Source organism: Oncorhynchus keta, chromosome 32 (genome assembly GCF_023373465.1).
Source record: "Oncorhynchus keta strain PuntledgeMale-10-30-2019 chromosome 32, Oket_V2, whole genome shotgun sequence".
Taxonomy (NCBI): domain Eukaryota; kingdom Metazoa; phylum Chordata; class Actinopteri; order Salmoniformes; family Salmonidae; genus Oncorhynchus; species Oncorhynchus keta.
In genome coordinates, this window is record NC_068452.1 from 9189198 (window position 1) to 9217185 (window position 27988).

The 27988-nt window shown below is 43.5% G+C and overlaps 2 protein-coding genes across 4 annotated transcripts in view; one reads left to right on the forward strand and one right to left on the reverse strand.

Annotated features, from left to right (window-relative positions):
* On the reverse strand, positions 1-27850 carry LOC118365011 (sprouty-related, EVH1 domain-containing protein 2-like). Of its 2 annotated transcripts, none has more exons than XM_035746894.2 (6): positions 27437-27850; positions 12680-12857; positions 11961-12129; positions 11645-11709; positions 5388-5552; positions 1-5072 (listed from the first exon to the last, which is right to left on the reverse strand). In XM_035746894.2, the coding sequence occupies exons 1-6, from the start codon at positions 27460-27462 to the stop codon at positions 4362-4364; spliced, it is 1314 nt and encodes a 437-aa protein (XP_035602787.1). In that variant the 5' UTR covers positions 27463-27850; the 3' UTR covers positions 1-4361. The 2 variants fall into 2 exon arrangements, with proteins under 2 accessions (XP_035602787.1, XP_035602786.1); XM_035746893.2 differs by having other exon boundaries at positions 5358-5552.
* Positions 8664-27988, forward strand: part of LOC118365012 (homeobox protein Meis1) — a 70747-nt gene continuing 51422 nt past the window's right edge. The window contains exon 1 of one of the 2 annotated variants that reach the window (XM_052490639.1): positions 8664-9090. In XM_052490639.1, the coding sequence (XP_052346599.1) occupies positions 8986-9090 (105 nt within the window). In that variant the 5' untranslated portion in view covers positions 8664-8985. The remainder of the gene's footprint in view (positions 9091-27988) is intronic. The other variant, XM_052490638.1, reaches the window with a different exon arrangement.

The window sequence follows — 27988 nt, forward strand, 5'->3', positions numbered from 1 at the left end:
TACTTACTATCCAGGCCATGCTTCTGTTAGTTTCCATATGATGTATTGGCATTTATACAGATGTTAATTTCTCTTTTCTCATTTTTTCTTTTTAAAAGCAAAGAGTCGTGATGATCATATTGGAAACAATACAAAAATAGAACTTAAAATGTACATCATACACTTGATAGATATATATATATATCTATATATATTTTAGCTTTTTTTTTTACAGAGGTAAAAACTTAGATTGTAAAAAAACAAACAAACAGAAAACAATCGATTTAACTGTTTCTTTAAACATAAAAAGAGAAAATACTAAGTATACATGAGATAGATGAAGAGGATGCTTCAGGCACTTTCCTTTAATAGTTCAATGTGTGCAGGAATTAGACACTGCACCAAAACAGACAAACTGCTTTTGGTTAACTTTTCTTTTACCACAGATAGAAAAATAAAACTGGGATCTTCTCTACAATGAATGGCAACAATATTGCAAAGCTGACAAACAGGGACACACAGCAGAAAAATGGAAGGAAGAAAGGCAGAGAGAGAGAGAGAGAGAGAGAGAGAGAGAGAGAGATAGATAGAGAGGGTAAAGAGAAAGACGGACACAACGACAGCTTTTGTACAGAACCCGCAACGCCATGATGCCGTCGCCCATTTAACTCCAGACATGGCTCGGAACTCGAATGGTTATGACGATTAGTTCATGTATGATTGCGATCGATCGCATAAGATGTATTTTCTGCCACGTTGATTCGACTCGAGACCGGGTACTTCACAGGAATTTGCGCATATTGTTCATAAGGTTTTTTCTGATTAGTGTTGTGCTTCCTTACAGGGGGAAAAAAAATCAAACAATGTTCCTCCCACGAGGTGAGTTTACAGGGTGGTTTTAAATGGGAGGCTAGTTTTTGTTGTTTCAATACATATATACAGTTGAAGTCGGAAGTTAACATACACTAAGGTTGGAGTCATTAAAACTCGTTTTTCAACCACTCCACACATTTCTTGTTAACAAACTATAGTTTTGGCAAGCTGGTTAGAACATCTACTTTGTGCATGACACAAGGAGTTTTCCCAACCTAAAGCCATTTTGCCATAACTTTGGAAGTGTGCTTGTTGGGGTCATTGTCCATATGGAAGACCCATTTGCGACCAAGCTTTAACTTCCTGACTGATGTCTTCAGATGTTGCTTCGATATATCCACAATTTTCCCTCCCGCATGATGCCATCTATTTTGTGAAGTGCACCAGTCCCTCCTGCAGCAAAGCACCCCCACAACATGATGCTGCCACCCCCGTGCTTCACGGTTGGGATGTGTTTTGGCTTGCAAGCCTCCCCCTTTTCCTCCAAACATAACGATGGTCATTATGTCCAAACAGTACTATTTTTGTTTCATCAGACCAGAGGACATTTCTCCAAAAAGCACGATCTTTGTCCCCATGTGCAGTTGCAAACTGTAGTCTGGCATTTTTATGGCAGTTTTGGAGAAGTGGCTTCTTCCTTGCTGAGCGGCCTTTCAGGTTATGTCGATATCGGACTAGTTTTACTGAGGATATAGATACTTTTGTACCCGTTTCCTCCAGCATCTTCAGAAGGTCCTTTGCTGTTGCTTTGGGATTGATTCACACATTTCGCACGTTCATCTCTAGGAGACAGAAAGTGTCTCCTTCCTGAGCGGTATGCGGCAGCGTGGTCCCATGGTGTTTATATTTGCGTACTATTGTTTGTACAGATGAATATGGTACCTTCAGGCATTTGGAAATTGCTCCCAAGGATGAACCAGACTTGTGGAGGTCTACAATATTTTTTTTCTGAGGTCTTGGCTGATTTCTTTTGATTTTCCCATGATGTCAAGCAAAGAGGCACTGAGTTTGAAGGTAGGCCTTGAAATACATCCACAGGTACACCTCCAATTGACTCAAATGTCAATTAGCCTATCAGAAGCTTCTAAAGCCATGACATAATTTTCTGGAATTGTCCAAGCCGTTTAAAGGCGCAGTCAACTTCTGACCCACTGGAATTGTGATACAGTGAATAAGTGATATAATCTGTCTGTAAACAATCGTTGGGAAATTACTTGTCATGCACAAAGTAGATGTCCTAACCGACTTGCCAAAACTATAGTTGTTAACAAGAAATTAGTGGAGTGGTTGAAAAACTAGTTTTAATGACTCCAACATAAGTGAATGTAAACATCCCGACTTCAACCGTACATATGTTGATGTATATTCATGCTGTAGCGCCCATTTTATTTGTGTATATATTTTGACACCATCTTGACTGATGCGATTGGCTGACAGACAGCCTCCTCCCTTGCCCTTGGCTGTAATGTAATACTGAGTAAAAGACCAGGGAGAGGGAGTTATTGGACTACAGAAGAATAGATTCAACACTTCTCCACTTGTCTCCAACTCTGGTCTTGGGAGAGCTACTGGGTGTGCAGCCTTTCGTTCCAGCCCTGCAGTAACGCACCTGTATCAGCTAATCGTGGTATAGACTGAAGAACACGATTAGGTGAATAGGGTGTGCCAGCACGTCCCTTTGTTGGGAGAACCCACTATCTTATACCCTTGTGGGGAACGATGAACAACCAGATCAAAGCGGTGTGTCTTTCTCTCGAGCTAAAGTTGAGCAAAACTATATAGATAGCGATTCCCTGACAGTTAGCCTCGTTGAGTATCCTTTTGAAAGACAAAAGGAAAAAAGACACGCATAAGAGAGCACCAATGACACTGTAGTGTGGACAAGGTCATCCTCCATCTCAAAAGGTGACAAAAATCTCTCCTCTTCCCCTCTTGGCTGTGTTTAGTTTACAAATGGGACTGTTCCCTTCCTCTTATAACCCCCTAGGCTGGTGTCTAAATTTAGCAAGGCAAATAAATAACTATATCAAAAGATTATCATCAAATATCAACTGAATAAAAAGTTACCCAAGGCTTGAGTTCTCCTCCACTGTAATAAACGGTTGATTGAGGATTATTATGTTTAAAAAAAGAAGAGAAAAAAAGACCAATTTAGATACTCTATATAAACGCTGCAGCTTATTTTGTCATTTTGGCTTTTAGTTGAAGTCACAACAATAGCAATCAGGGATACATTGTTGCCCATTCCATTTTCCAGACTTTTGCACATAGGAAGTCACACAGACACACACAACCCTACAGATTAAGTGTCTAAAGCAGAGTTTCCCCATCCAATACTCAAGTACCCCTGACCCATTTTAGATTTGGTTCTGGGTCAAATCCACAATACAGTCAGTCTAATTTGACCAAGCAGTAGAATGGTACATTCAGGTTTTTTCCAGGCGTGTCTCCACTGACATTCATTGATATTGGGTTTAATTTGGTTTTAAAAAATCTGTATAGTCAGGGGTAGCCTGGCCCCAGGTCTAATTGATCTGGGAACAGGCTAGGTCAGGAGTAGGTCTAATTGATCTGGGAACAGGCTAGGTCAGGAGTAGGTCTAATTGATCTGGGAACAGGCTAGGTCAGGAGTAGGTCTAATTGATCTGGGAACAGGCTAGGTCAGGAGTAGGTCTAATTGATCTGGGAACAGGCTAGGTCAGGAGTAGGTCTAATTGATCTGGGAACAGGCTAGGTCAGGAGTAGGTCTAATTGATCTGGGAACAGGCTAGGTCAGGAGTAGGTCTAATTGATCTGGGAACAGGCTAGGTCAGGAGTAGTCAAGGTGCAGAATGAGGAAACACTGGTTAAACGTTTGCCTTTTCTTTTGTTTCATTGGCTGGGAGGGGCAGACGTGATCACAGTTGGGGCTGCATCCCACATGGCAGTCTATTACCTATATATTGCACTACGTTAGACAAGGGCCCATTGGGCTATGATCAAAAGTAGTGCACTTTATCAGCAATATGGTACCATTAAGGACACACCCTTGACTTAAGTGCCTCTGCTTTACAGGCGGGAACCAGCTTGATCTGTGATTGGTGGTGAGCCATGCGAGGGGAACACAAAGTGAGAGCCCCCCCTCAGAAAACAACGCTCACACTGACCTCACACAAAACACTGGTAAAAATATTCAAGCCTTTAAAACATGTGTAAAAATATAAAGTACCTGTTTATATAATATTTATATATGAATATTCATTGTTTTAGTCTTTGTAATGCAAGGACGTGGAAGCCGTAGGCAGGGTACCCCTATAAAAATTTAAAAAGGAAACTTATTTTTTCTTTCTTTCCACCGAGAGAAATTTCCAAATCGAAAAGAATCGGGACAAGCCAATTGTTTTCCCATCTGGAATTTGGCCGAGAGACACAACAGCGAAAACAAAAACACAAAACAAAAGAATAGCGGGGCCACACTCTTCCGGTCCAGTCCCTTCCATGGGTCTCTGTTCTACTCTCCCTCCTGGCACTCAGCCCACAGCTTTGTGCTTGCCCCCGCAGCAGTGGCAGGCCACCCCGCAGCGGTAGCAGGCGCGCAGGGGGGCATAGCAGCACATGCAGGGGGCCAGCAGCGACAGCCCAACCAGAGCCAGCCAGCGCAGGCAGAAGCGCTCATCGCTGGTGTCGCACGAGCACGGGTCCGAGTAGTCGCCCTCCGGGTCTGACATGCAGTGGTAGAGCAGGCTGTCCGCGCACCACATGAAGCTGACCCGGTGGATGCACGTCTGGATTGGGTCCGGCGCCTCCTGGCACCGCCCGCGCCTGTTCTCCTCGTGGTTGAACATGTCCCGGCAGTAGACGCAGCGCGAGCGCTCGCCGTCCTCCTTCCGCCGCTTGCCCTTGAGCTGGAGAGTGCGGGGCTGGGCTGTGACCACCGCCCTGTGTCCCCCGATAAGTCCGCCCCCACCAAGTCGGTCCACGCAGCCTATCTTGGGGTCCCTTGCATGCTGGTGGGGGTCAAGGCCCAGGGGGTAAGGGTAGGTGTAGTCGTGCTTAGGCGGCTCGCTCTTGGCGAAGTGCACGTAGGCGTCCTCGGGGTGCTGGATGAGCTTGTCGCGCGTGGCGGTGGCGTGCCGGTAGTCCTCGTACCCAGTCAGCCAGGTCCGCTCGCGAGGGTTGATGCGCACGATCTCCTCCTCCTCCACCTGGAAGCTGACGTGGCGTGGGAACATGGGAACTGACTGTAGAGATGAAGGAGAGCAACAAAAAAAAAATGAGAACTACACAGACCAGTCTATAAAAGTACAAAACTGACATGGGGCATCTAAACATGTCTTCCAACAAGCAGGTAACTTCCAGGCCCAACTTGAAATACATCATCACACTAGCAAAATAGTTTATGCTTCAAGAACACTCATTCCCTCTGTCCCTCCCACCTACCCATTGTAGTAAAGAATATAGCCGCAACCCCCTAGCTCCAACACATGTGATTTTTCTTTTCAACTAACAAAGTTTTGGTGACCCACCTTCGCCACTGTCGTCCCCCAGCCACCCACCTGATCCAGGAAGTAGTGGTCCGAGGGTCGGTGCTGGTCGTAGAAGTGGCCCAGGATGCAGTGGTGGCGGCGCGGCTCGCAGAAGCTGGGCGGGGCCAGGGTCTGCAGCTGCAGGGGCTCCTTCTTCTGGGAGTGGGAGGAGTTGGACGAGCTGTCGGTGGCATTCTGAGAGACAAGACCAAACCGAACATGAGTCAGGACAGGGTCCTGTTCATTAGGGCAAGCAACAGACATTTTACATGTCTTATTGGACAGCTTTAGATCGCCCCTCCCGTTTGCCCAATTTCTTCCGCTTGCAGTCTAATGAACACGACCCACGACTACACAAGGAATATCCGGCCAAGCTTCACAATAGAAAACATGCTTTCTGGAACATTGTGTTTGGTTACGCTTAGTGATGTAATGAACGATACCACTAATTTTGGAGATGGGGAGATAACGACACCCTCGATTGGGCACGAGAACCCGTGCGGGAAGCAGACTCCCATTGGCCCTTTACACAGAGACCAACAAACCGACCTGCACATGGCACGTGCTCAGTGGGCCATTGCTAAGGTAAAAGTGTGCCATGGCTCAGTCTAAATCTCTCTACTTCTGTATGCAATTAACCAACAACCCCCCACGCCACCCAAGAACAAAAGAGTGGTAAAAAAAAATCTGAAGACTCCCCTTTTTGTTAATATTGAGTGTAGGTTAAATTAATTCCAGCTCGGAGAGTTACGACTTACAGCCCCTTTAGCATCGAGCAAGACCAGAAGTGTGGTCGATTGCGTCACCAGTTGAGGCCGGCACGGGGCACCTCTTTCATGTGGGGGGGGTGCTTTTGAGCTAACTCGGTTCCCTCGTTCGCCTCACCGCAACACTGTGTGCCAGAGGACCACTAGGCTGCGGTAATCAGAAGAGGGAATCAGGCCACAGCATATGATCTCAAAATGAGAGCACCACCTCTCTCGTACATTCTCATTCACTTTGGACGGTTTCTGGTTTCTTAGTCCCAGGTTTATAGGACAGACAGACTCTCTTGCTATCGAGGGCTTTCGGCGAGCCCCGGCCAAAGCTAAAAGTGGTATCCCTTCCTCGGGCGATGCCAAGAGCTTGGTTAAGGTTGAGAAAGGTTCTTTAGGAGGCGAACCGGGGCCCGTCTGATGGAGATGATTACAAACACAGACCCTGTTCAGATATTTACTCCGACAGTGGGGCTTTCTCGAGGGGAAAAATGCTCTAGAGCACTAATAGCGCAAGACCTTTGGAATGTGAAAGGGCTAAATTGCCCATGTTCATCACAAAAGCCACGGAAGTCCACCAAGCGTGTTGCTTGGGGAGAGATGTGAGATGTGTGTGGCGCAGCGTCTGATTTCAAAGGCATACCTCTTGCCTTGTTAGAAGATTTTCATCATCTCTTGGTTTGGGCGTGAATGGAGGTGAATAAAGATGGGAGATTAAGGGAAGGAGCCCTTTGATGTATTTACAGAGTAACAAACGCACAAGCCAGCTTCTAGCCACTGTGCCCTAGAGCACAGGAAAAGTCAAATGGTGTTGTGTGTTGTGCTAAGTGTAATTACTGTGGGGCAGGTTGGGGGATGTGTGCGACAGGGTCTAATTGTGAGTGTGTTTGTGTGCGCGCGCATTTGTAAGTGTGTGTATGTTCCTGTGCTTGGAATTATTTCTGTGGTTGGGGAGGGGTGTATTTGTGGCTGAGCTAATTATCAATTTAGCCTCCAGACCAGACACAGGAATGGAACTCGCGGCAGCTGGCGATTCTAAAACTACCCTCGGCCTCATCGACACTACAGAGTGGACAGTCTACTCACCAGCAGCCCATTCAAAAAGACCCTGATGTCCAAAAGGGTAAGACTACACACACACACAGGGTGAGGTGTTTGAGCCTCCTGCACCCTTGTTAAACATCCCCCCACAAGCCCCAAAGGGAGACATTCCAACAGTCTGTCCAAATCTCACCAGTCACACCAGACCTTCCAAAAAGAGGAGGAAGTATTGCATCATCCCAGGGAGTGTCTTATTTACTCTTGACTAATATTGTTCTAGCGCCTGGGGGGTGTGGGGGGTAAAGGTCATTTGTCATTGTCCTCTCTCCTCCATCTGTGCCCGGACTTCAGTTCCCTCAGGCTTTTCAAAAAAGACAGATCCTATCGAATACAATGTGACCTTCCCCCTCCTTCAGGCTAGCTCTCTGGGCCACAGGGGAATGAGGCTAGATTCCAAAATAAAAAATAAAAAAAAACAGGGGGGCTGCAACCGAGGCGAATTGAAGCGTTCCCTTGAGCGGGCCTGCTTTTTCTAAGTAGGGCCAGCTATGTAAACAGGGAGGCAGTGACGGATTACTGACGGGCCCTCTTCCCTCCGACTGGACATCCTGTGGAAACGACACGCTAGGCCCTTTTCCGCTTTGATGCAATCGGAAGGGAGAAGGAGGAAAAAAAGGAAGAGCAAGAGGGTTAAGCGAGTGTAAGGACCTGGACTTCCCATCACCATCAGATTTAGGATAAAGGCTAGGTACGCCAGACAAGAGGAAAGCAAATTAGTTACAATGGACGGATTAATTAGCCTAGGTTGCTATTATTAACGTTGAGGGAATAAAGTTGTGTAGCAGTGTAGGTCCATCTCAGTTTATTTTAGTAGTAGTAGTGTAGTACTTAACCATTTCTTCGTTGAGTTCTTAAGTAGCGTCTTTTCTCTTGAGCTTGGTAGTATTATCAGCATCACGTTTATCAGCATGTTTAGTAATGTGTTAGCATGTATGCTAGCGTAAAGGGACACTGCGAGACTTCTAGATTTAGGTCATCTTTCTACTTACCCAGAGTCAGACGAGCTCATTGAAAACCATGTTTTATGTCTCTGTGTGCCGTTTGGAGAAGATTCAAGTTAGCATATCGTTAGCTTAGAGCAATTTCTGGGAGTCTCCCGGGTACAGTAGCCAGCGCCGATCAAAAGCAGGGAAATAGATCTTCCAACTACTCCAAAACGTATAGTCTTACAAAGCTAAACATAGCACATGTGTTACTTTGACTGATCTTCTATCCACGTCGTTCTCTTTCCCGTCGTCACAAAGATCTATAAAGTTTTATCGGCCTCAATGGCGCTCACAGGCACCACAATGGTAATCATACAATGATCTGATATCTATACATCTCCATGTGACAACGGGTCAGAGAAGTGGATAGAATCACGTTTCTTATGATTATCAGTAAAATAACCAAATGTATAAAATATTGTTTACTATGTATAGTTTTTTGTAAGACTAAAATGACCAACCACCCAGCTTTGGTTCAGTTGTAAAGTCTATTTCCATGCTTTTGAGAGGAGCTGGCTACTGTAATGGGAGACTTCCAGGAATGGCGAAGGTGTATAAAAGATCCATGCACTTACCACAAATGCCTTGTTTGCCAAGTTTGCTCTGTGTTAGGCCTACTCTTTTTTTTTGTATCGTCAGAAGCACAGTATACATGATCCCAATTTAAGCTCCAAGACACGAGCAATATCAAAAACTTGAAAAAAAAGTTCACAGTGCTGATTTATTGACACATTGAACCATGTTGCTCACCGTAGTTTAAAAGCTCCATGGGTAGTGTTAAAAACCATGACGTCATATCTGAATTCCGACATCTTTATGCACCTTCAACTTTGCCCTAAACTAACGATATGTTTACGTCAATTATCTCAAAACTGCACGCAGAGACTTTGGGTAAGTAGAAAAACCTAAATCTCAACATTTTAGTGAGCCTTTAAGTGTGAGTGTGTCTGCTTGATAAATAAGTAACATATTAAGCATGTCCGCTAGCCTTGCTAACAGTGTGTAGTCAGAGTACAGTGGTAGTAAAGGGTTAGTCTGCTAGGATAGCTAACTGCGTGTAGGCTGGGTACATTTACAGTGGGTCAGGCAGCAGCTAGCAGCAGTTGGGATGGAGGCTGCCAGGCAGAGGCCTCCACTGCAGATGCAACACTATGACTCATGTACAATCTCCCTCACTCTCCTCTCCCTGGAAATTAGGGCTATTCAAAACCCTGTGATATAACAGCAACACACACTGCAGTTATATCTGTGCAGGAATGTATGACTTACTGGACTGATGCTTTTGATGCCTTGAGGTTTTCATGTTATTCATGCCAGGAACGGAGCTGGCATTCAGGGCAGTGATCTAGTGAACTACCGGAGGTGGCCACATTCTAGCTCGCTCTGGGTAGGGATGGGTATTTGAAATGTTTTGACTGTTGGAGTATTCCGATGATTTCTTTTCAGTACTTGTATGGAAATAAAAAATAACATTTTTTAAGAACACAATGCACGGGGGAAAATGTTTTGCGCATTTATCTACAGTGCATTCGGAAAGTATTCATTATGGGGCATTTATCTACAGTGCATTCGGAAAGTATTCATTATGGGGCATTTATCTACAGTGCATTCAGAAAGTATTCATTATGGGGCATTTATCTACAGTGCATTCGGAAAGTATTCATTATGGGGCATTTATCTACAGTGCATTCAGAAAGTATTCATTATGGGGCATTGTGTGTAGATTGATAAGGGGGGACTCAAGGGGTCTGAATACTTTCTGAACGCACTTTATTGTTAGATTCTGTAAGTACTTTGTGTGCCCATCTCATTGATCTCAATTTATTAGAGATACACAAGTTGTTTTTGAAATAGGTCACTGGAATTATTTCTACGGCCACCACGCCGCCTCTTGCGAGTAATGGACATATGGGCGGGTATTCCAACAATCTTTTTTATAGTTGCCTACGTTTTTAACTTGAAACCATTTGTATATAATCCTTTATGTACCTCCGTGATTAATTATGATTGATTGTGCACAAAAGTGAATTGTTTCCACACCCACCATGTGTCATGTGCGTAATGGTCATGACGTGAAATGGGTATATTTTGGGAAGTGAGCACTCCGTTTGTTAGTTTGAACTGACGAAGATCCATTTCAGATTGAAGCGTTGTCAATAAAGCAGTGAATTGGGAGCTTGAAGAGTGTGCGGGCTTTCTTGTTATTTTAACCTTTATTTAAATAGACAAGTCCGTTAAGAACCGATTGTAAATAACAATGACGGCCTACCCCGGCCAAACCCTAACGATGATGGGCCAATTGTGCCACCCTGGGACTCCCAATCACGGTCTGGTGTGATACAGCCTGGAATCGAACCAGGGTCTTTAGGTGACACCTCTAGCACTGATATGCAGTGCCTTAGACCGCTGCGCCACTCGGGAGCCCTTAAAGAGATCTTAAATAGATGGAAGTGGCACATCTTGTCTAATGTGTCAAAGCTGGTAGCTTGGGAACCTGAACTATGCTAGCCACATGCCGTTTCACAGCTTCTGCACTTGAGTAAATTAGCATGTTTAATCATCTCGAGCATTCGCAATGAAGTTATTTAGACGTTTGCTTCGTAACGTGCTCTTTCAACATGCACAATTGCTGGCTAACAAAAACATCCATCTGCAGAAATCCACAACGGAGGCAAGTCAAAACACAGCTGAAGGAAGAATCAGTGTGCGCACACGCACAGCAACTCCCTCTTCCAAGAGGGCTGGCCAAAAACCCCCAGCTCTCTCCAGACTGTTCAACATGAGAGAGAGAAACACAAGGCGTTCCCTTCTCTCAGTCCTCCCCTCCTTCCCCCTCCCCTGGTGTTAAATCACAGAGGCAGTTTGCTAGGAAGCAGCTGCTAATGACAGTTTTAGAGGAGGGGGAGTGGGGGGCAGGAAGAGACCTCGCGACCCCCGCCTGCTGCACCTCATCTCCTGTGACGGCGACAAACCAAAATGCCAAGCTGCGGCGGAGTCTGGTCAAAACACTACAGGATACCTACCCCTCCTTCCTTCCTCCCCCCCCCACCAGCCGCCTGTTACTATCACACCAGCCATCTCTTACTCAAAAACAAAGGGCCATCTCTTCCCGAAATGGGCCAAATAAAAATAGCTTTTGGGGGAAATGTTCACACGTACTTCCAAAAAGAAAAAGGTCTATAAGTGAAGGCGAGAGAAAAGTCCGACCAAGCACAGACTAGAGGTGATCTTACAGACGGAAACCATATGGAGTCCAACATGCAAGTGGGCAGCCATGACCATAGATGGGAAACATACCATCTAGTCTCCATTGATATGAAGCCCAGAGTTTATGGGTGGGACTAAAATCCTGACCCTAACCAAAAAAAGACAACCTTGGATTCTCTCAAGTGTTCATAATGTCCCTGAACTTGCTGGTGTTTAAAACTACAATAGAGGAACTCACAGTGAAAACATCGTCGTCACCCAACTCGGCCTCGTTCTGGATGGTCGAAGAAGAGGTGGTAGATCCTGGAAAACAAAGATGGCAGAACGAGCCGATGGTGAGTAACCTGCAGCGCAGGAGGCTGAAAAACTTCAGCTGGACTTCCACATCCCCATAGGATCAAACATCTTCCTTTTCTTACTATGATGATCTGAACACATTTGATAAGGTGGTTACCAATCCATCTCTTCCATCTATCAGTGGCTATTAAAAAGATGTATACCATTCAAGAGCATTGAGACACAGCCCTCATAGTCCTCGCCTTCCCCTCCCGTACCTTCCGTCAGATCCTCCATGGCTTTCCTGACCCCACGGTCGAAGGCACGTGCGTCGGCCGGGCTCTGGAACGTCAAGCCACACTTCTTGTTGTCCACTTTCCAGTGGTGAAATGTGGGCGTGGCCTTGGTGTACACCAGATCCTTCTTCAGGAAGCATTCCAGAATCACCTGGGAGGAGGCACACGTTTGAATGGACTATAAACTAAACCATGCTCCTAACAAAGTATGATCGAACTTACAATCCTCTTTACATCAAGCCCACACTGATTCTACAACCTGAATTATCTATAAAAGGAACAGAAAGAGCAACAGAGAAAAAAAGCTGAGGACCGATATCTGAAATTATGACAATAACATTCCCGAAAACCGTTAACTGGTGACAATAAAGGATTTGTGAATACATTCTAAAATGTGTGTGACAGAATCGACCCTCGTCTGCCCTGGACGGGATTCAATCCCACTTTACCAACGACACTTCTTACTTCGGAAGCTAGTGAGCTAATTCTTACTGTTGTTACTCTGGTCCTTCTGTAGCACAGTTGGTAGAGCATGGCGCTTGTAACGCCAGGGTAGTGGGTTCGATTCCCGGGACCACCCATACGTAGAATGTATGCACACATGACTGTAAGTCGCTTTGGATAAAAGCGTCTGCTAAATGGCATATATATATATATATATATACTCTGGATTTGGGTCTGAGTGCTAGCTGGGTCTTCACCTGTTTGTCTTTGAGGCGCTCGCCGTGGATGAGGAAGCTGCTTCGGCCCAGCAGCTCGGCCGACAGCACCTTGCACACGCCCACACGGCTGAGGCACCCACCGTCCTGGGCCAGCCAACCGCCACTCGAGTCGTCCCGGGTCATGACCACCGCTTTGACACGCACAATGTAGCTGTCACTGTATGGTTGCCAGAGGGAGAAAGTTGGGGTCAGTCAGTTAGCATGGGAAAGAGGGACAGTGAAATTATAGAGCAGGTGCTCACACATACACACACAACCGTTCAAAAGTTTGGGGTCACTTAGGAAATGTCTTTGTTTTTGAAAGAAAAGCATAAATGTTTGTCCAGTAAAATAACATCAAATTGATCAGAATTACAGTGTAGACATTGTTACTGTTGTAAATGACTACTGTAGCTGGAAAAGGCTGATTTAAAAAAAATGGAACATCTACATAATGGGCCTCGTACGCCTATCAGAAACCATCGCTCCTGTGTTCAAATGGCAGTTTGTGTTCGCTAATCCAGGTTTATAATTTAAAAAAAGGCTAACTTATAAAGGATAATTAGAAAACCCTTTTGCAATTATGTTAGCACAGCTGAAAACTGTTGTTCTGATTGAAGAAGCAATAAAACTGGCCTTATTTAGACTAGTTGAGTATCTGGAGCATCAGCATTTTATGGGTTCGATTACAGGCTCAAAATGGCCAGAAACAAATAACTTTCTTCTGAAACTCGTCAGTCTATTCTTGTTCTGAGAAATGATGGCTACTCCATGTGAGAAATTGCCAAGAAACTGAAGTTCTCATACAACTCTGTGTACTACTCCCTTCACAGAACAGCGCAAACTGGCACTAACCAGAATAGAAAGAGGAGTGGGAGGCCCCGGTGCACAACTGAGCAAGAGGACAAGTACATTGGAGTGTCTAGTTTGAGAAACAGATGCCTCACATGTCCTCAACTGACAGCTTCATTAAATAGTACCGGCAAAACACCGGTCTCAACATCAACAGTGAAGAGGCGACCCCGGGATGCTGGCCTTCTAGGCAGAGTTCTTCTGTTCAGCCTGTTCTTTTGCCCATCTTTTTTAACCACTCCACCAATTTCTTGTTAACAAACTATAGTTTTGGCAAGTCGGTTAAGGACATCTACTTTGTGCATGACAAGTCATTTTTCCAACAATTGTTTACAGACAGATTATTTCACTGTATCACAATTCCAGATGGCCAGAAGTTTACATACACTAAGTTGGCTGTGACTTTTTAAACAGCTTGGAAAATTCCAGAAAATGTCATGGCTTTAGAAGCTTCTGATTCACTCAAATGATGCCAATTAGCCTATTGGAGGTGCACCTGTGGATGTATTTCAAGGCCTACCTTCCAACTCAGTGCCTCTCTGCTTGACATCATGGGAAAATCAAAAGAAATCAGCCAAGACCTTGGAAAGAAAATGGTAGACTTCCACAAGTCTGGTTCAACCTTGGGAGCAATTTCCAAATGCCTGAAGGTACCACGTTCATCTGTACAAACAATAGTACCCAAGTATAAACACCATGGGACCATGCAGCCGTCATACCGCTCAGAAAGAAGAAGCGTTCTGTCTCCTAGAGATGAAAGTACTTTGGTGTTAAAAGTGCAAACCAATCCCAGAACAGCAGCAAAGGACCTTGTGAAGATGCTGGCGGAAACGGGTACAAAAGTATCCAATCCACAGTAAAACGGCAGGTAGCCTAGTGGTTAGAGCATCGATTTTTGGACTTGTAACCGAAAGGTTGCAAGATTGAATCCCTGAGCTTGACAAGGTAAATATCTGTTGTTCTGTCCCTAAACAAGGCAGTTAACCCACTGTTCCTATGCTGTCATTGAAAATAAGAATTGGTTCTTAAATGACTTGCCTAGTTAAATAAAGGTTTTTAAAAAAACAAAACGGGTCCTATATCGACATAACCTGAAAGGCCGCTCAGCATTAAGCCACTGCTCCAAAACCGCCATTAAAAAAGCCAGACTGCGGTTTGCAACTGCACATGGGGACAAAGATCGTACTTTTTGGAGAAATGTCCTCTGGTCTGATGACCCTTTGGCCATAATGACCATCGTTATGTTAGGAGGAAAAAGGGGGAGGCTTACAAGCCGAAGAACACCATCCCAACCGTGAAGCATGGGGGTGGCAGCATCATGTTGTGGGGGTGCTTTGCTGTAGGAGGGACTGGTGCACTTCACAAAATAGATGGCCTCATGAGAAAGGAAATGTGGATATATTGAAGCAACATCAGTCAGGAAGTTAAAGCTTGGTCACAAAATGGTTCTTCCAAATGGACAATGACCCCAAGCATACTTCAAAAGTTGTGGCAAAATGGCTTAAGGACAACAAAGTCAAGGTATTGGAGTGGCCATCACAAAGCCCTGACCTCAATCCTATAGAAAATTTGTGGGCAGAACTGAAAAAGCGTGTGCGGGCAAGGAGGGCTACAAACCTGACTCGGTTACACCAGCTCTGCCGGGAGGAATGGGCCAGAATTCACCCAACGTATTGTGAGAAGCTTGTGGAAGGCAACCCAAAACATTTGACCGAAGTTAAACAATTTAAAAACAATGCTACCAAATACTAATTGAGTGTATGTAAACATCTGACCCATTGGGAATGTGATGAAAGAAATAAAAGCTGAAATAAATCACTATTATTCTGACATTTCACATTCTTAAAATAAAGTGGTAATCCTAACTGACCTAAAACATTTTTACGAGGATTTAATGTCAGGAATTGTGAAAAACTGAGTTTAAATCTATTTGGCTAAGGTGTATGTAAACTTCCAACTTCACCTGGACATACAAACACAGTACCAGTCAAAGGTTTGGACACACCTACGCATTCAAGGGTTTTTCTTTATTTGTACTATTTTCTACATTGTACATTTGAAGACATCAAAAATATGAAATAACATATGGAATCATGTAGTAACCAAAAAAAAGTGTTATACAAATCTAAATATATTTTAGATTCTTTAAAGTAGCCACCCTTTTGCCTTGACAGCTTTGCACACTCTTGGCATTCTCTAAACCAGCTTCATGAGGAATGCTTTTCCTTCACTCTGCGGTCCAACTCATCCCAAAACATCTCAATTGGGTTGAGGTCGGGTGATAGTGGAGACCAGGTCATCTGATACAGCACTCCATCACTCTCCTTGGTCAAATAGCCCTTACGCAGCCTGGATGTGTGTTATACACTGAATATACTACACTGAACAAAAATATAAATGCAACATGTAAAGTGTTGGTCCCATGTTTCATGAGCTGAAATAAAAGATCCTAGAAATGTTAGTTACGCACAAAAAGCTTATTTCTCTCAAATGTTGTGCACAAATTGGTTTACATCCCTGTTAGTGAGCATTATCCTTTGCCAAGATAATCCATCCACCTGACAAGTGTGGCATATGAAGCTGATTTAAACAGCATGATCATTACACAGGTGGACCTTGTGCTGGGGGAAATAAAAGACCACTAAAATGTGCAGTTGTGTCACACAACAATACCACAGATATCTCAAGCTGAGAGAGTGTGCAATTGGCAGGAATGCCCACCAAATCTGATTAATTGAATATTAATTTCTCTACCATAAGCCAAAGTTGTTTTAGAAAATTTGGCAGTACATCCAACCGGCCTCACAACCACAGACCATGTGTAACCAAGCCAGACCAGGACCTCCACACTCTGCATCTTCACCTGCGGGATCATGTGTGTCCAGCCACCCGGACAGCTGATGAAACTGAGGAGTATTTATCTGTAATAAAGCCCTTTTGTGGGGAAAAGAAATCATCTGACATTAACATAAAATCCATCGATTAGGGACTAATGAATTTATTTCAATTGACTCATTTCCTTATATGAACTGTAACTCACTATATTTTTTAACAAAAATATAAATGCAACAATTTCAAAATGTTTTACTGAGTTGCAGTTCATATAAATAAATCAGTCAACTGAAATAAATTCATTAGGCCCTAATCTATGGATTTCACATGACTGCATCTGTTGGTAACAGATACTGTACCTTAGAAAAAAGTAGGGGTGTGGATCAGAAAACCAGTCAGTATCTGGTGTGACCACGATTTGCCTCACGCAGCGAGACACATCTACTTCGCATAGAGTTGATCAGGCTGTTGTGATCTGTGGAATGTTGTCGCGCTCCTCTTCAATGGCTGTGTGAAGCTCCTGAATATTGGCAGGAACTGGAACACACTATCGTACGCGTCAATCCAGAGCATCCCAAACATGCTCAATGGGTGACATGTCTGGTGACTATGCAGGACATGGAATAACTGGGACATTTTTAGCTTCCAAGACTTGTGTACAGATAATTGCAACACGGGGCCGTGGATTATCACGCTGAAACATGAGGTGACACGAGGTCACAATCGTGGACCTGCTTTGCAGTGCAAACACAACAAAACAAAACTACTGATACAAATGAAACCTACATATTTGCATACAGCCACAGGACGAAACCCCTTTTTCGCGAACAAACCCCCCCCCCCCGAAAATTATGAGTCACGCGTACATCTGCGCTGTGAAATTGGTCCGCGAACGTACTCTGCATCACCCCCTCACCTTCTGCCATATTTGAACAGACACAAACAAACTAGCACCAATTAAACACAGCTATTAAGAAGAACTCCCATTAGCAGTGGTATGGCTTTGCATGACATAGTATTTCAAATGATATCGCCAAGCTGCTGAAAAAGGGTACCAAATATCAGCTATTCAAGCAGCTGCCTTCGAGACCAGATATGAAGAACGCAGATTTACAAAAAGTCATGGCCGCTGAAATCTCCATTGATTCTCAACCTGTCACCTCCCTAATCGCACCCTCACACTACTCCTCATGCACATTTACATTTGTCTTTCTAGTCATCACGGCCTCTCAAAGGGATACTGAGGCAAGTCTAGTCCTGTAAGAATCAGCGTTGCTATACCATGGGTACAGCACAATTGTGCGCATGACACTACCTCAGATCAAACTATTTGGCGATATATTGGGCAGGAATTTTACGCCCATAGCAGTTGAAAGATGTCTATGTGCCCATTGGTTTTAATAATGGTAAACTAGCTGTCCATCTGGCATTTGAAGAGAGCATGGGTGATGGTACACCTCCACTAACACTCCCACACATACACCCTCAGACAAGCTAGGCCCAACTCAGACATGTACCTACCATGCCAAGACGCATGAGAAATGCACACCAGAGAAATAAGGACACCTAACTAGAAGCGACAATGCAAAAGGGTTACAAATGAATTAAAATCAGCAGCAATCAATTGGGTATATGTGGCACTAGACATGGTCAATTCTTTGACAAATACTGGGGGACAGGCAGTTTTGATATCATATGAGGGATGATGACTCCACAGCCGACCCACCCCCAGAGCACGATAAGCTCGGGTTTTGTTGACACTCCTGGAATGCAGCGGCCATAATAGTACATACTAAAGAGGGGAGTAATTCCTCTCCCTCTGCAGAGGTCACCCCTCTCTCCCACATCTTCTCTGTCACACACACACACACACCATATGATTATCCCATATACCTTGGCGGCACTTACAAACACAATGAATATTTATTGAGTTTTGACCAATAACCTGGGTATAAAAGGAAGAGAATGTCTGAATAAAGCCCGTCTTTGCAAACAAGGCTGACGATCCATCTCCCTGAGATCCATGAACATGGAGCCCACATGGATGATTCATAACAATCTCGCAGAGTGCCAGCGAATGTACTCACCTATGATTACACATCTAAAGCCCTGAGAGCACAAGCCAGAGAGAGTCCCCCGGCGTTTACGGAAACACCAAATCTCCTCTGTAAAAGGTGGCAGCATTGCTTCGCTCATCTAACCTATTCTGCCACAGCCAAAACAAAACCGTATCCTCACCAAGCAGTAGAGTCACGAGCAGCAGCCCCTCCAGCAACAGCCACCCAGAATATGAGCGAGGAGGAGAACACTGCAGAGTAGACACAGAAAGACACGGCTAGCAGAAACCAGGGGGAAGCAGCAGAAATACAAAAACCCGACGGCTTGCCTTTTATAATCGGACATCTCTCCAACACCCCGCGGCCACGGTCACAAATTCCTCGTGGTCTCCATCGGTAGACGGTCGCGGTGTGCGAAACGACGCAACATCCCAATCACCAGCCTGACCATGGTGGAAGCAGCAACGGCCGTGCCTGACTTCCAGGCTGTTTGCTCAAAAGTGCTTCCCTACGTACCGTATGATTCAGTCTCCTTGACAAGCAGATGGCGCTTGTGTGTGTGTGTGTGTGTGGTGTGAGAGACAGAGGGAGCAAGAGAGTGGAGAGTGTGTGTGTGTTGAGCATGAGTCATCGCCCGGCAGCCATTCCGCATTTGCCGGCAGTGGCACACAGCACACTCCATCCTCATCCGTCAAGGAGGGGTGAGGGGAGAAGCGGGGGAACATGGCCTAAGTCCACCACTACCTAAACACACATGAGGAGTGGGCTTGTTCTCACACACAGGATCCTCACTGAGCACTAAAGGAATTTGAAGCAACTGAAAACAGAGAGCAAAGAGCATGTACATTCCATGGCTCTTGCTAGCAAGCAGGTCAGAAGAATGTGGGTTGAATATTACTCAGCTCTGACTGGACTTCTATCGGGAGTGTTTGCCCGGTGTCCTAACTTTGTCAGGCTCATAACAGGAGGTTAAAAGGTTTACAATGTACAAACCCAACCCACGGGTAGGTGTGAAAGACCTGGGGTGATGTCATCCATGGCTCAGAATAGAGAAACATAGGTGATCGATAGTCCTTTCTTTCCTCTCCCTATCCTTTTTCCTCTCTGGCAGCTCCCATCCAGGACAGCTCATCGGTTTCCCCTCCAAGCTCTTGTTTCTCCATCACAGGCCATCATAAACGGCCCAAGGATATCTAGTGATGAGGATTTTGTACAAGGTGCTGGCCGGTAACGAAGTTAACGTCATGGGATACTTTCCTTGAGTTTGAGGTGTGGAGAACTTGATGAACTTACTTGATGAACCAGACAAAGCAAAGCAGCGCAGAAATGGGTCCATCAAGGCTCAGAGGTTCATAGACAACTGTACATGAAATAGGTCGATTTTTGATTGGGATAAACGATTCCAACAAACAAGTAGGGTTAAGGCCTAAATATTCATATTCTAGCCCAAAATAGGCCAGTCCCACCAGAACTGAAACAAATTGAGTTATTGTATGCTAATGGTGGGATCTACTCTCCATTAGAGGTCGGCCGATTAATTAGGGCCGATTTCAAGTTCATATAACAATCGGAAATATGTATTTTTGGGCACCATTTTCTTTATACCTTTACTTAACTAGGCAAGTCAGTTAAGAACACATTGTTATTTTAATTGACAGCCTAGGAAGCACCTTCACAAGGTCCTTTGCTGTTGTTCTGGGATTGATTTGCACTTTTCGCACCAAAGTACATTCATCTAAAGGAGACAGAACGTGTCTCCTTCCTGAGTGGTGTGACGGCGGTGTGGTCCCATGGTGTTTATACTTGCGTACGATTGTTTGTACAGATGAACATGGTACCTTCAGGCATTTGGAAATAGCTCCCAATGATGAACCAGACTTGTGGAGGTCTACAAATTTGTTTCTGAGGTCTTGGATGATTTCTTTTGATTTTCCCCTGATGTCAAGCAAAGAGGCACTGAGTTTGAAGGTAGGCCTTGAAATACATCCACAGGTACACCTCCAATAGGCTAATTGACATCATTTGAGTCAATCAGAAGCTTCGAACGCCATGACATTTTCTGGAATGTTCCTGTCAACTTAGTGTATGTAAACTTCTGACCCACTGAAATTGTGATACAGTGAAATGTAAGTGAAATGATTTGTAAACAATTGTTGGAAAAATTACTTGTGTCATGCACAAAGTAGATGTCCTTAACCGACTTGCCAAAACTATAGTTTGTTAACAAATTAGTGGAGTGGTTGAAAAACTAGTTTTAATGACTCCAACCGAAGTGTATGTAAACACCTGACTGATATATATATATATATATGGTGAACTCTATAATAAAACTCAGTGGTCATCTTTTTTCTTCTTAATATAAATACATATGCATGTAGGACTCCACGCCGACTGTTCCGCCTCCTCCAATATCTACACCACAGTTTCGCCCCTTCACTATACAACATCCCTCTCCAATTAGTATAGTACGCTCTAGTATTTACGGGACCTTGATATGGAAGGTATACTAAATTCAGAATGAAGATGTCATAGTATGGCTGGCAGCTGAAATTGGATAGAAAATGAGAGGCATGTAATCTGTGGCTACAGACCACATGCCTGGTGGTGGCAGTGTAGACAGAGTGCAGCAACACACTTTATTAATATACTCCAGACACACAACACCACTACTACTATAGGAAAGGAGATACTTCTTTACTAGATGATTCCATATGTGTTATTTCAGTTGATGTCTTCGCTATTATTCTATAATGTAGAAAATAGTAAAAAAAATAAAGAAAAACCCTTGAATAAGTAGGTGTCCAAACTTGTGACTGGTACTGTAGTTTAACAGCACTTTTCATTTTGCATACCGAAAGGTATTTGCGTACAGAAATGTAATTGTTACCTAAACAGCTGTTCCATAACCACACTGTCAAACCTACTGCCAAAATAAACAAAGAAAATAAAACAAACTGACACACAGGGATACATTTTTTTTTTAAACTCAAATTGTTCCAACCTCTGCACCCTTTCGCTGATAAGAAAAAGGATGTGATACAGCTTCCCTAATCTTACCTCTTACCTCATCCCCGAGCTGACAAGGTACAAAATCTGTCATTCTGCCCCTGAACAGGCAGTTAACCCACTGTTCCTAGGCCGTCATTGAAGATAAGAATTTGTTCTTAACTGACTTGCCTAGTAAAATAATGGTAAAATAAAAAAATCTGCCTTTAACCCCCTAAACACACACAATCGCATAAAATTGCATAAAATCCAATAATCAATTAACTGACTTGCCTAGTTAAATAAAGGTAAAATTAAAAATTAAAAAATTAAATTAGCCAAGAAGCCTGTTGGTAGTGTTGATTGGTCCTCAATGGGGCATCAAGACTGAATATGTTAGTGACAATTTTCTACAGGATAAAGTTATTGTCTTGAAGTTGTAGACTACACTTCTAAAAGAAGCTTCTGAGTTTTTTTTTGTGTGTGATTTTTTTTTGGGGACAGTCTTTTCAAACCTCTATTGGAGCAAATGTACTGTACATTGGGATGGGAATAACTAGGAATATAACTAGTTCTTTGCTACAGTAAACTGAACTGCCTGTTACCTGCCCAAAACTAATATCTGCTAAACTAGTCATGTCAAACCGTTCACGTGGGGCCTTGCCATTGACGCTGCTAAAGCAAACTTTGCGCCAAAGTCCCACCGGCTGGATGTACAGGTTCAGCCATTCCAGCACATTGTTGCCTCAGGTGGCCCACTCACACCGGGGAAAACTAATGCAAACTCCACACATGCTTATGACATCACCCCCATACAAAATGGTCAGATCTCAGTTCCCCTATCAGCGGAGAGATGGAGCAGATGGTGTTTTCACTTGGTCACTGCCAAACACTGAGAATGAGTTCCCTCGCCATTACAAAGAGAGTGACTATGCTCTTTAACCAAGTCAACCAAACCCGGGGAATAGGGAAAAGGGCACTCTGTGACCTTGGTGCAGCGCTTTCACATGAGCTCCCCCGTCGACAGATATCCAAAACGCGAGCAGGTCGATAGAGGCAGAATGTGGACATGTGCGATGCCACTATTGAACTGAAGTAAAGGAAATCCATCTTCCATTAGTCATGTCACATGGCCTGTAGACCAAATGGCAAACATGGAGAATGACTTCCCAATCACTCGGGAAAAAAGCCCAACAGTTTTTGTAGTGTAGAGGTTGGCCACCTTTCGAGTCCCTCAAAGTTTGGGACAGTTTAAGTCAGGATCAAGACCTTAGAATGAAAGAGACAGTCTACAAGTAAAGCACATGAATGAAGTACAGTATTATTCATGTAATAACAAGCTTTGTATCATTGGTGATAGACAATAAGCCTATGGGCAATGAGGCATATTTTTTGTTGACGTTCAAACAACCTTTCGGTAGGGGGGGGATGACAACAGCGACAATTTGGCTCCAATAGTTTCATCTCTGCCGTTGTTGAGCTGAACCCTGCCGGCCCAGCTCATGGAAGGGAAGGGTTGATATGAAATCGATCCAGGGCAGTAATGGGGCTGGGAAGCTGGGGACAGTTGTGTTGACCTTTCCTCAATGTCATTTTCTCCCCTCGGTGGCATTATTGACAGCTCAGAAATTGTTGGTTCTGTGGCGTCATTACTGTGATCAATAGCCAACCAAACCTCCGGAAACGGGGGGTGCAATTGGGGGAATGCAAGGCAACGCCTCACAAATTTGCTGTCTAGAATAGTACAGCTGAGTTTTATTGCACTTAGACCAATAAAACTGGACCACATTTAGCCATTTGGATAGATATAATAAAACAGTCTTTAACAGTTGTGTACTGTATGTAGCTGGAATTTACAGGAACACTGTTGTGTAACTACTTTGGCCTGTTGCTCGGGGTACTAAAACCTGTGATATCATTAGAGAACTTGAGCATCCCACGTATCCTTTTGTGCACTCATGAAACGTTGCCACGGCCACTTTGTTCCAACATTCCCACCATTCAATCATGTTCAATTGCTTAAGAAATGTCAACGCCAATGGTTATGGATTGAAGTAACCGGCTTCTTTTAGCACTTTCAGTTCGGGTAAATATTTCCCAAGCTCAAACGATTAGATTTCCCTTTACGTTACCATCCGAGTCATGTGTTTACCTATAGGTGTGTGTGAGTGTACCAGAAATCATTGTAAGAAAAGATAACCCCATGACCTGAAGGAGTAGGCTATTGCCAAATCTCTACACGCAAGACAAAGGACATAAAGCTATGAGCAACAGAACCTTTATTGCCAAACCGCCAAGGTGTACTCTACACCCAGAAACATATGCCTTATAGAACGTGTAGGCCAGTTGTGGTGAGTGCCATTTAATATTAGGGATGACCATTGTATCATTTGTTGGGCTAACATGTTGGCTAGACATCAAAAGACATTACAGAAGACCGAAATGCAAAAAATGTCCCACTTTTTCTGAATTCACCCTGGCCTACAGCATGGATGAGTGTCATTCATATTTCATTCGCCCAGCTCAGTGTAACAGGTTTTGGCTACTACATGATAATCGAATTTGCCCTATACCCATCATGAGGTTGCTACAACCTAGCCTACAAATTAAAGTTTATATCGTAGGTGCACCGGTATAGAGACAAATTGGAGTATTCAAAGTGACTGACACATTCAATACCGCCTTGCACATGCTTGCCTGCAACTAGCTGATCTTATCACCCACAGTTCACTTTCATAGCAGCCACACACAGAATCATCACTTAATTATTTCGATCTACGCTACTCCTCGCTCCTTTTCCCTTCGCTTGTGGAATTCAGTGCACAACAGAACAGATGCCTGTGACCAGGCACAATAAACCTCTAACAAGCCAAACCTTCATATCGTAACTTCTAACCGCTACACAGCCTACATCGCTGTCACCATATTAACGTTATAGTCAACAAACTAGAACTAACATGTTTGTACACCATGGATTGCATTTTGGGTTTACTATCAAACAGTAGTGTATAGCAAGCAGTTGGTGGGCCACAGTGGCAATAAATGAATGAAACCAAAAGCTTAACTTGACTTAGAAGAGTTCAAGTGTTGGAAAGCTTAAGCCACCTCTGAGTCAGGTTGTTGAGTAGGCTAAATTTGATACATTAGCTAAGTAAGTGAAAGGTAAACTAAGAAGAAGAAAAAATACAACAAGTATACATATGGTTAGGGTTACTGTATAAGTCTATGGAAGAGTGAGAACCATGAGCCTCCTATGTTTTGTATTGAAGTCAATGTACTCAGAGGTGGACAGAAAATAGCTGTCCTCTGGCTACCCCAAGGTGCTGCCCTAGAGGGTGCTGTTGAGGCTACTGCAGACCATTACAAACAGTGAGTTTTAATCGGTTATTTGGTAGGGATGGGTGTGAGTAATTTGAGTACAGCAACGGACATCCTAACTATCTTTAACCAGAGATCACGTTTTTCAAATACTGTAAAAACATTTGGTCGAAACTCATCTTTGAAGACAACGTTAATTTGCTTCAACTCCGTGTTCAATTTGTACATATGCATTTGCGGGGCAAACAAAAACGAAACCAAGTGGGTCCCGTGTGGTTCAGTTGGTAGAGCATGGCGCTTGCAATGCTAGGGTTATCGGTTCGATTCCCAAAGGGGACGAGTATGAAAAATGATGTAGGTCTATTAACAACGGTAAGTCGCTCTGGATAAGAGCATCTGGTAAATGACTATAATGTCAAATGTATGTATCAAACCGTTCTTCTCCCCAAATGTCCTTTCCCACCGTGTCTCACTCAATTGCGTTCCGACCACTCCCTCTACACATGCTAAGTGCCACACACAACCTCCCGCTCAGCCTTCGGGAAAAAAATGCATCTAACTGATGGGATACACAAGCTACGTTCCTTGCCAAATAACAGCAGTTTTATCACAAATTCAAAATGGACTGGTTGACTGAAGTAAATAAATATGTGTTCCAACAACAAGCTGTAGTTTTCGAATAATTGCATCCAGTCTAATTTCCGCTCAGGCTACAAGTTACCACAGCCACAAAGTCAAAATGGTCTATATTGTAAAAATGTATGAAAACTTTTTGGGCTTAATTTAAGGTTAGGCGTAAGGTTAGGGTTAAGGGTTAGGTTTAAATCTGATATTAAGAAGAGAAATTGTACAAATAGGCAGGGTTTATGACTATGGCAACACTACTTTGCAAACTGCTAGTGCCGTTTAGAATTGGTTAGCCTGTGCTATAATTGGTTAGCCTATGCCCTAAGCATAGACAGGTTCCACACTGAAAATATGCAAAACATTAGTTTGATAAATAGAAATGGCATATTTTCTTCAGAATCATTAAGCCTAGGCCAACTACATTGAATGCACCTATATCGAAGACAGATTTTGGTTTGTAACCCTAAAAAATGGTCTTTTAACTCATCAAATTGAGCCTGGTAAAAAATAATCACTGAGAATAATTATTCCAGACTTGGAGATGTACATCACTTCACACTATTCTGTTCTATTTTATTCTGTTCTATTAAATCATGTTTTTTTTTACTATAAAATAGGTGTGTCTTTACTGTGGTAACTAACGGCTTGGGAATTAAAAGAGAGTCTTGGGTGCAATTTTATATATTTTTTTAAACAACGCTATGGTATAGGATAGGATTCTACAAGCAAACGCCACTGCTAAGGTTACTACCTTTTGAAGATTGTGTTCCATGATATAATATAACCAGGTGAAATCACCATTTCAATGAATTCATTATAAAACTGCACTTTTTAAAAAATTGACAACTGGGGCATTTTAGCTATTAGGATTTGTTATTTGTAATGGTTATGATAAATGATGTATCGTTGGCATATAGATAAATGCGCACATACATATTTCCAGTGTGGACCTTTTGTTTTTCAAGTACTCAAATTAAGAAAAACATATCATACAAGTACTCAGTCAAAAAAAATGCAGTTGTCCATCCCTATTATTTGGTGAAATGTGAATATATTTAGTACATATAGTGTTATCTAAAAATTATAACTAAGTGTTTCACTACTTTTATGAAATTCAATGAATAGGATGGTCCTCCGCCTCCCTTCTGAGGAGGCAACAATAGGACATCTATTTTAAAAAGCAAGTGTGTAGGCCTATAAGATGGAATGGACTTTACATGAGAAAATGGCTCGTGTGAAAATTGGTTTCCCAGTAGAAATAGAGAGAAATTAAACAATCTGTGCATTAGAAATAATTTCCAGTGAATTCCGATTATTATTGCAGCAGAACTTATGAATAATAGCCTAACGTAATGTACAAGGTCCTTATAATAAAATCAAAAAGCTTTAGGGCGGAAATGTGGTAACTGCAGTAAAATGCGATGTAATCATTAGACTGAATCAACAGGATTAACTTTCCAACTAGACATTCATATTTGATCCTACTTAGAAAATGATTAAATATTCGCGTACTCTGCCAACGCAGCGCGCACCCCCTCGGCCTATGCTGTCGGTATTTTTATGAATGAAGGACAGTATGCAAATGAGAGCGATTCCGAAAAGAAATGGCGGATATGGCATATCAGTCCTCCACAAAGAAAGACTTTCTAGCCAACAGCGTCACAATGCAAACGAAAGCTACTTTTCCGTGACCGTGCACCCAGATCATTTTACATAGCGGTCAACATACAAAGTTGATATTCGTCTGCCGTGTTATTTGCATGGCAAATTGTAACATGAAGTGCAGTTTTGAAACTTTTCACTGTAAACCCTTTATAAAATGTTTCTGATCCACCCCCCCCGCCCCCCCTCTTCTCCCTCGTTCGAGACTGAAGTCGTTCCTGAGGGGAGGGGGGGGGGGGCAGCAACCATCCCGCTCCTCTGTCCACCTACGTTACATTGTAACAAAGCATTTTCAACTTTGAGGAAAAACTTCAGGTCCACCACTCTCGTTATGCATAATATGGGTATAATTAGAGAACGTATCACATGCTAAATAAGAATTACGGCTACTTTTGTCAAGTAGCTAATGTTATAGGCTACTCACTCGTCTGGGTGTGTTTCCTCGGTCATTTTTTTTCGTTTCACCTACAATAATATCCCACCCGAGGGTACATTGTGTGGTGTCTTCATTTTGTCTTGCCCTTCTCGTCCAACACCTCGATCACACACCCGTAACAGTAGCAGCCTAGTTTTCCGAGTGTTTTTTTTACTGTTTGCGTTATTTCTTGCTTCTCTTCTTCGTCTCTCAGGGCTTCACTACAATTATTCGAGTGCATCCACGAGAGTGTAAATCCCTTTGGAATACCTCCACCGATTTAATCCCGTCGCGCCCCATGCTGAAATGCGGTAATTGAAATCGTGCGTTGATGTCGGTGAGGATGGCCCCGTACGAGCCCCATCTCTGGTTACTCCATGTTGGATTCTGTCGGTAGAAGCCAACGCCGCCGACACTGGAAGTGGAGGAGGAGGGGGGGCTTGCGGAAGTGATGACGTCAGACCCGAAGGACTGCAGACCGTATAGGATTTTTAGGGATGTCCAAAAGCCAACAGTGGACTAATTGGCTATACCAAACTATGATGTATGAGTTTCCCTATT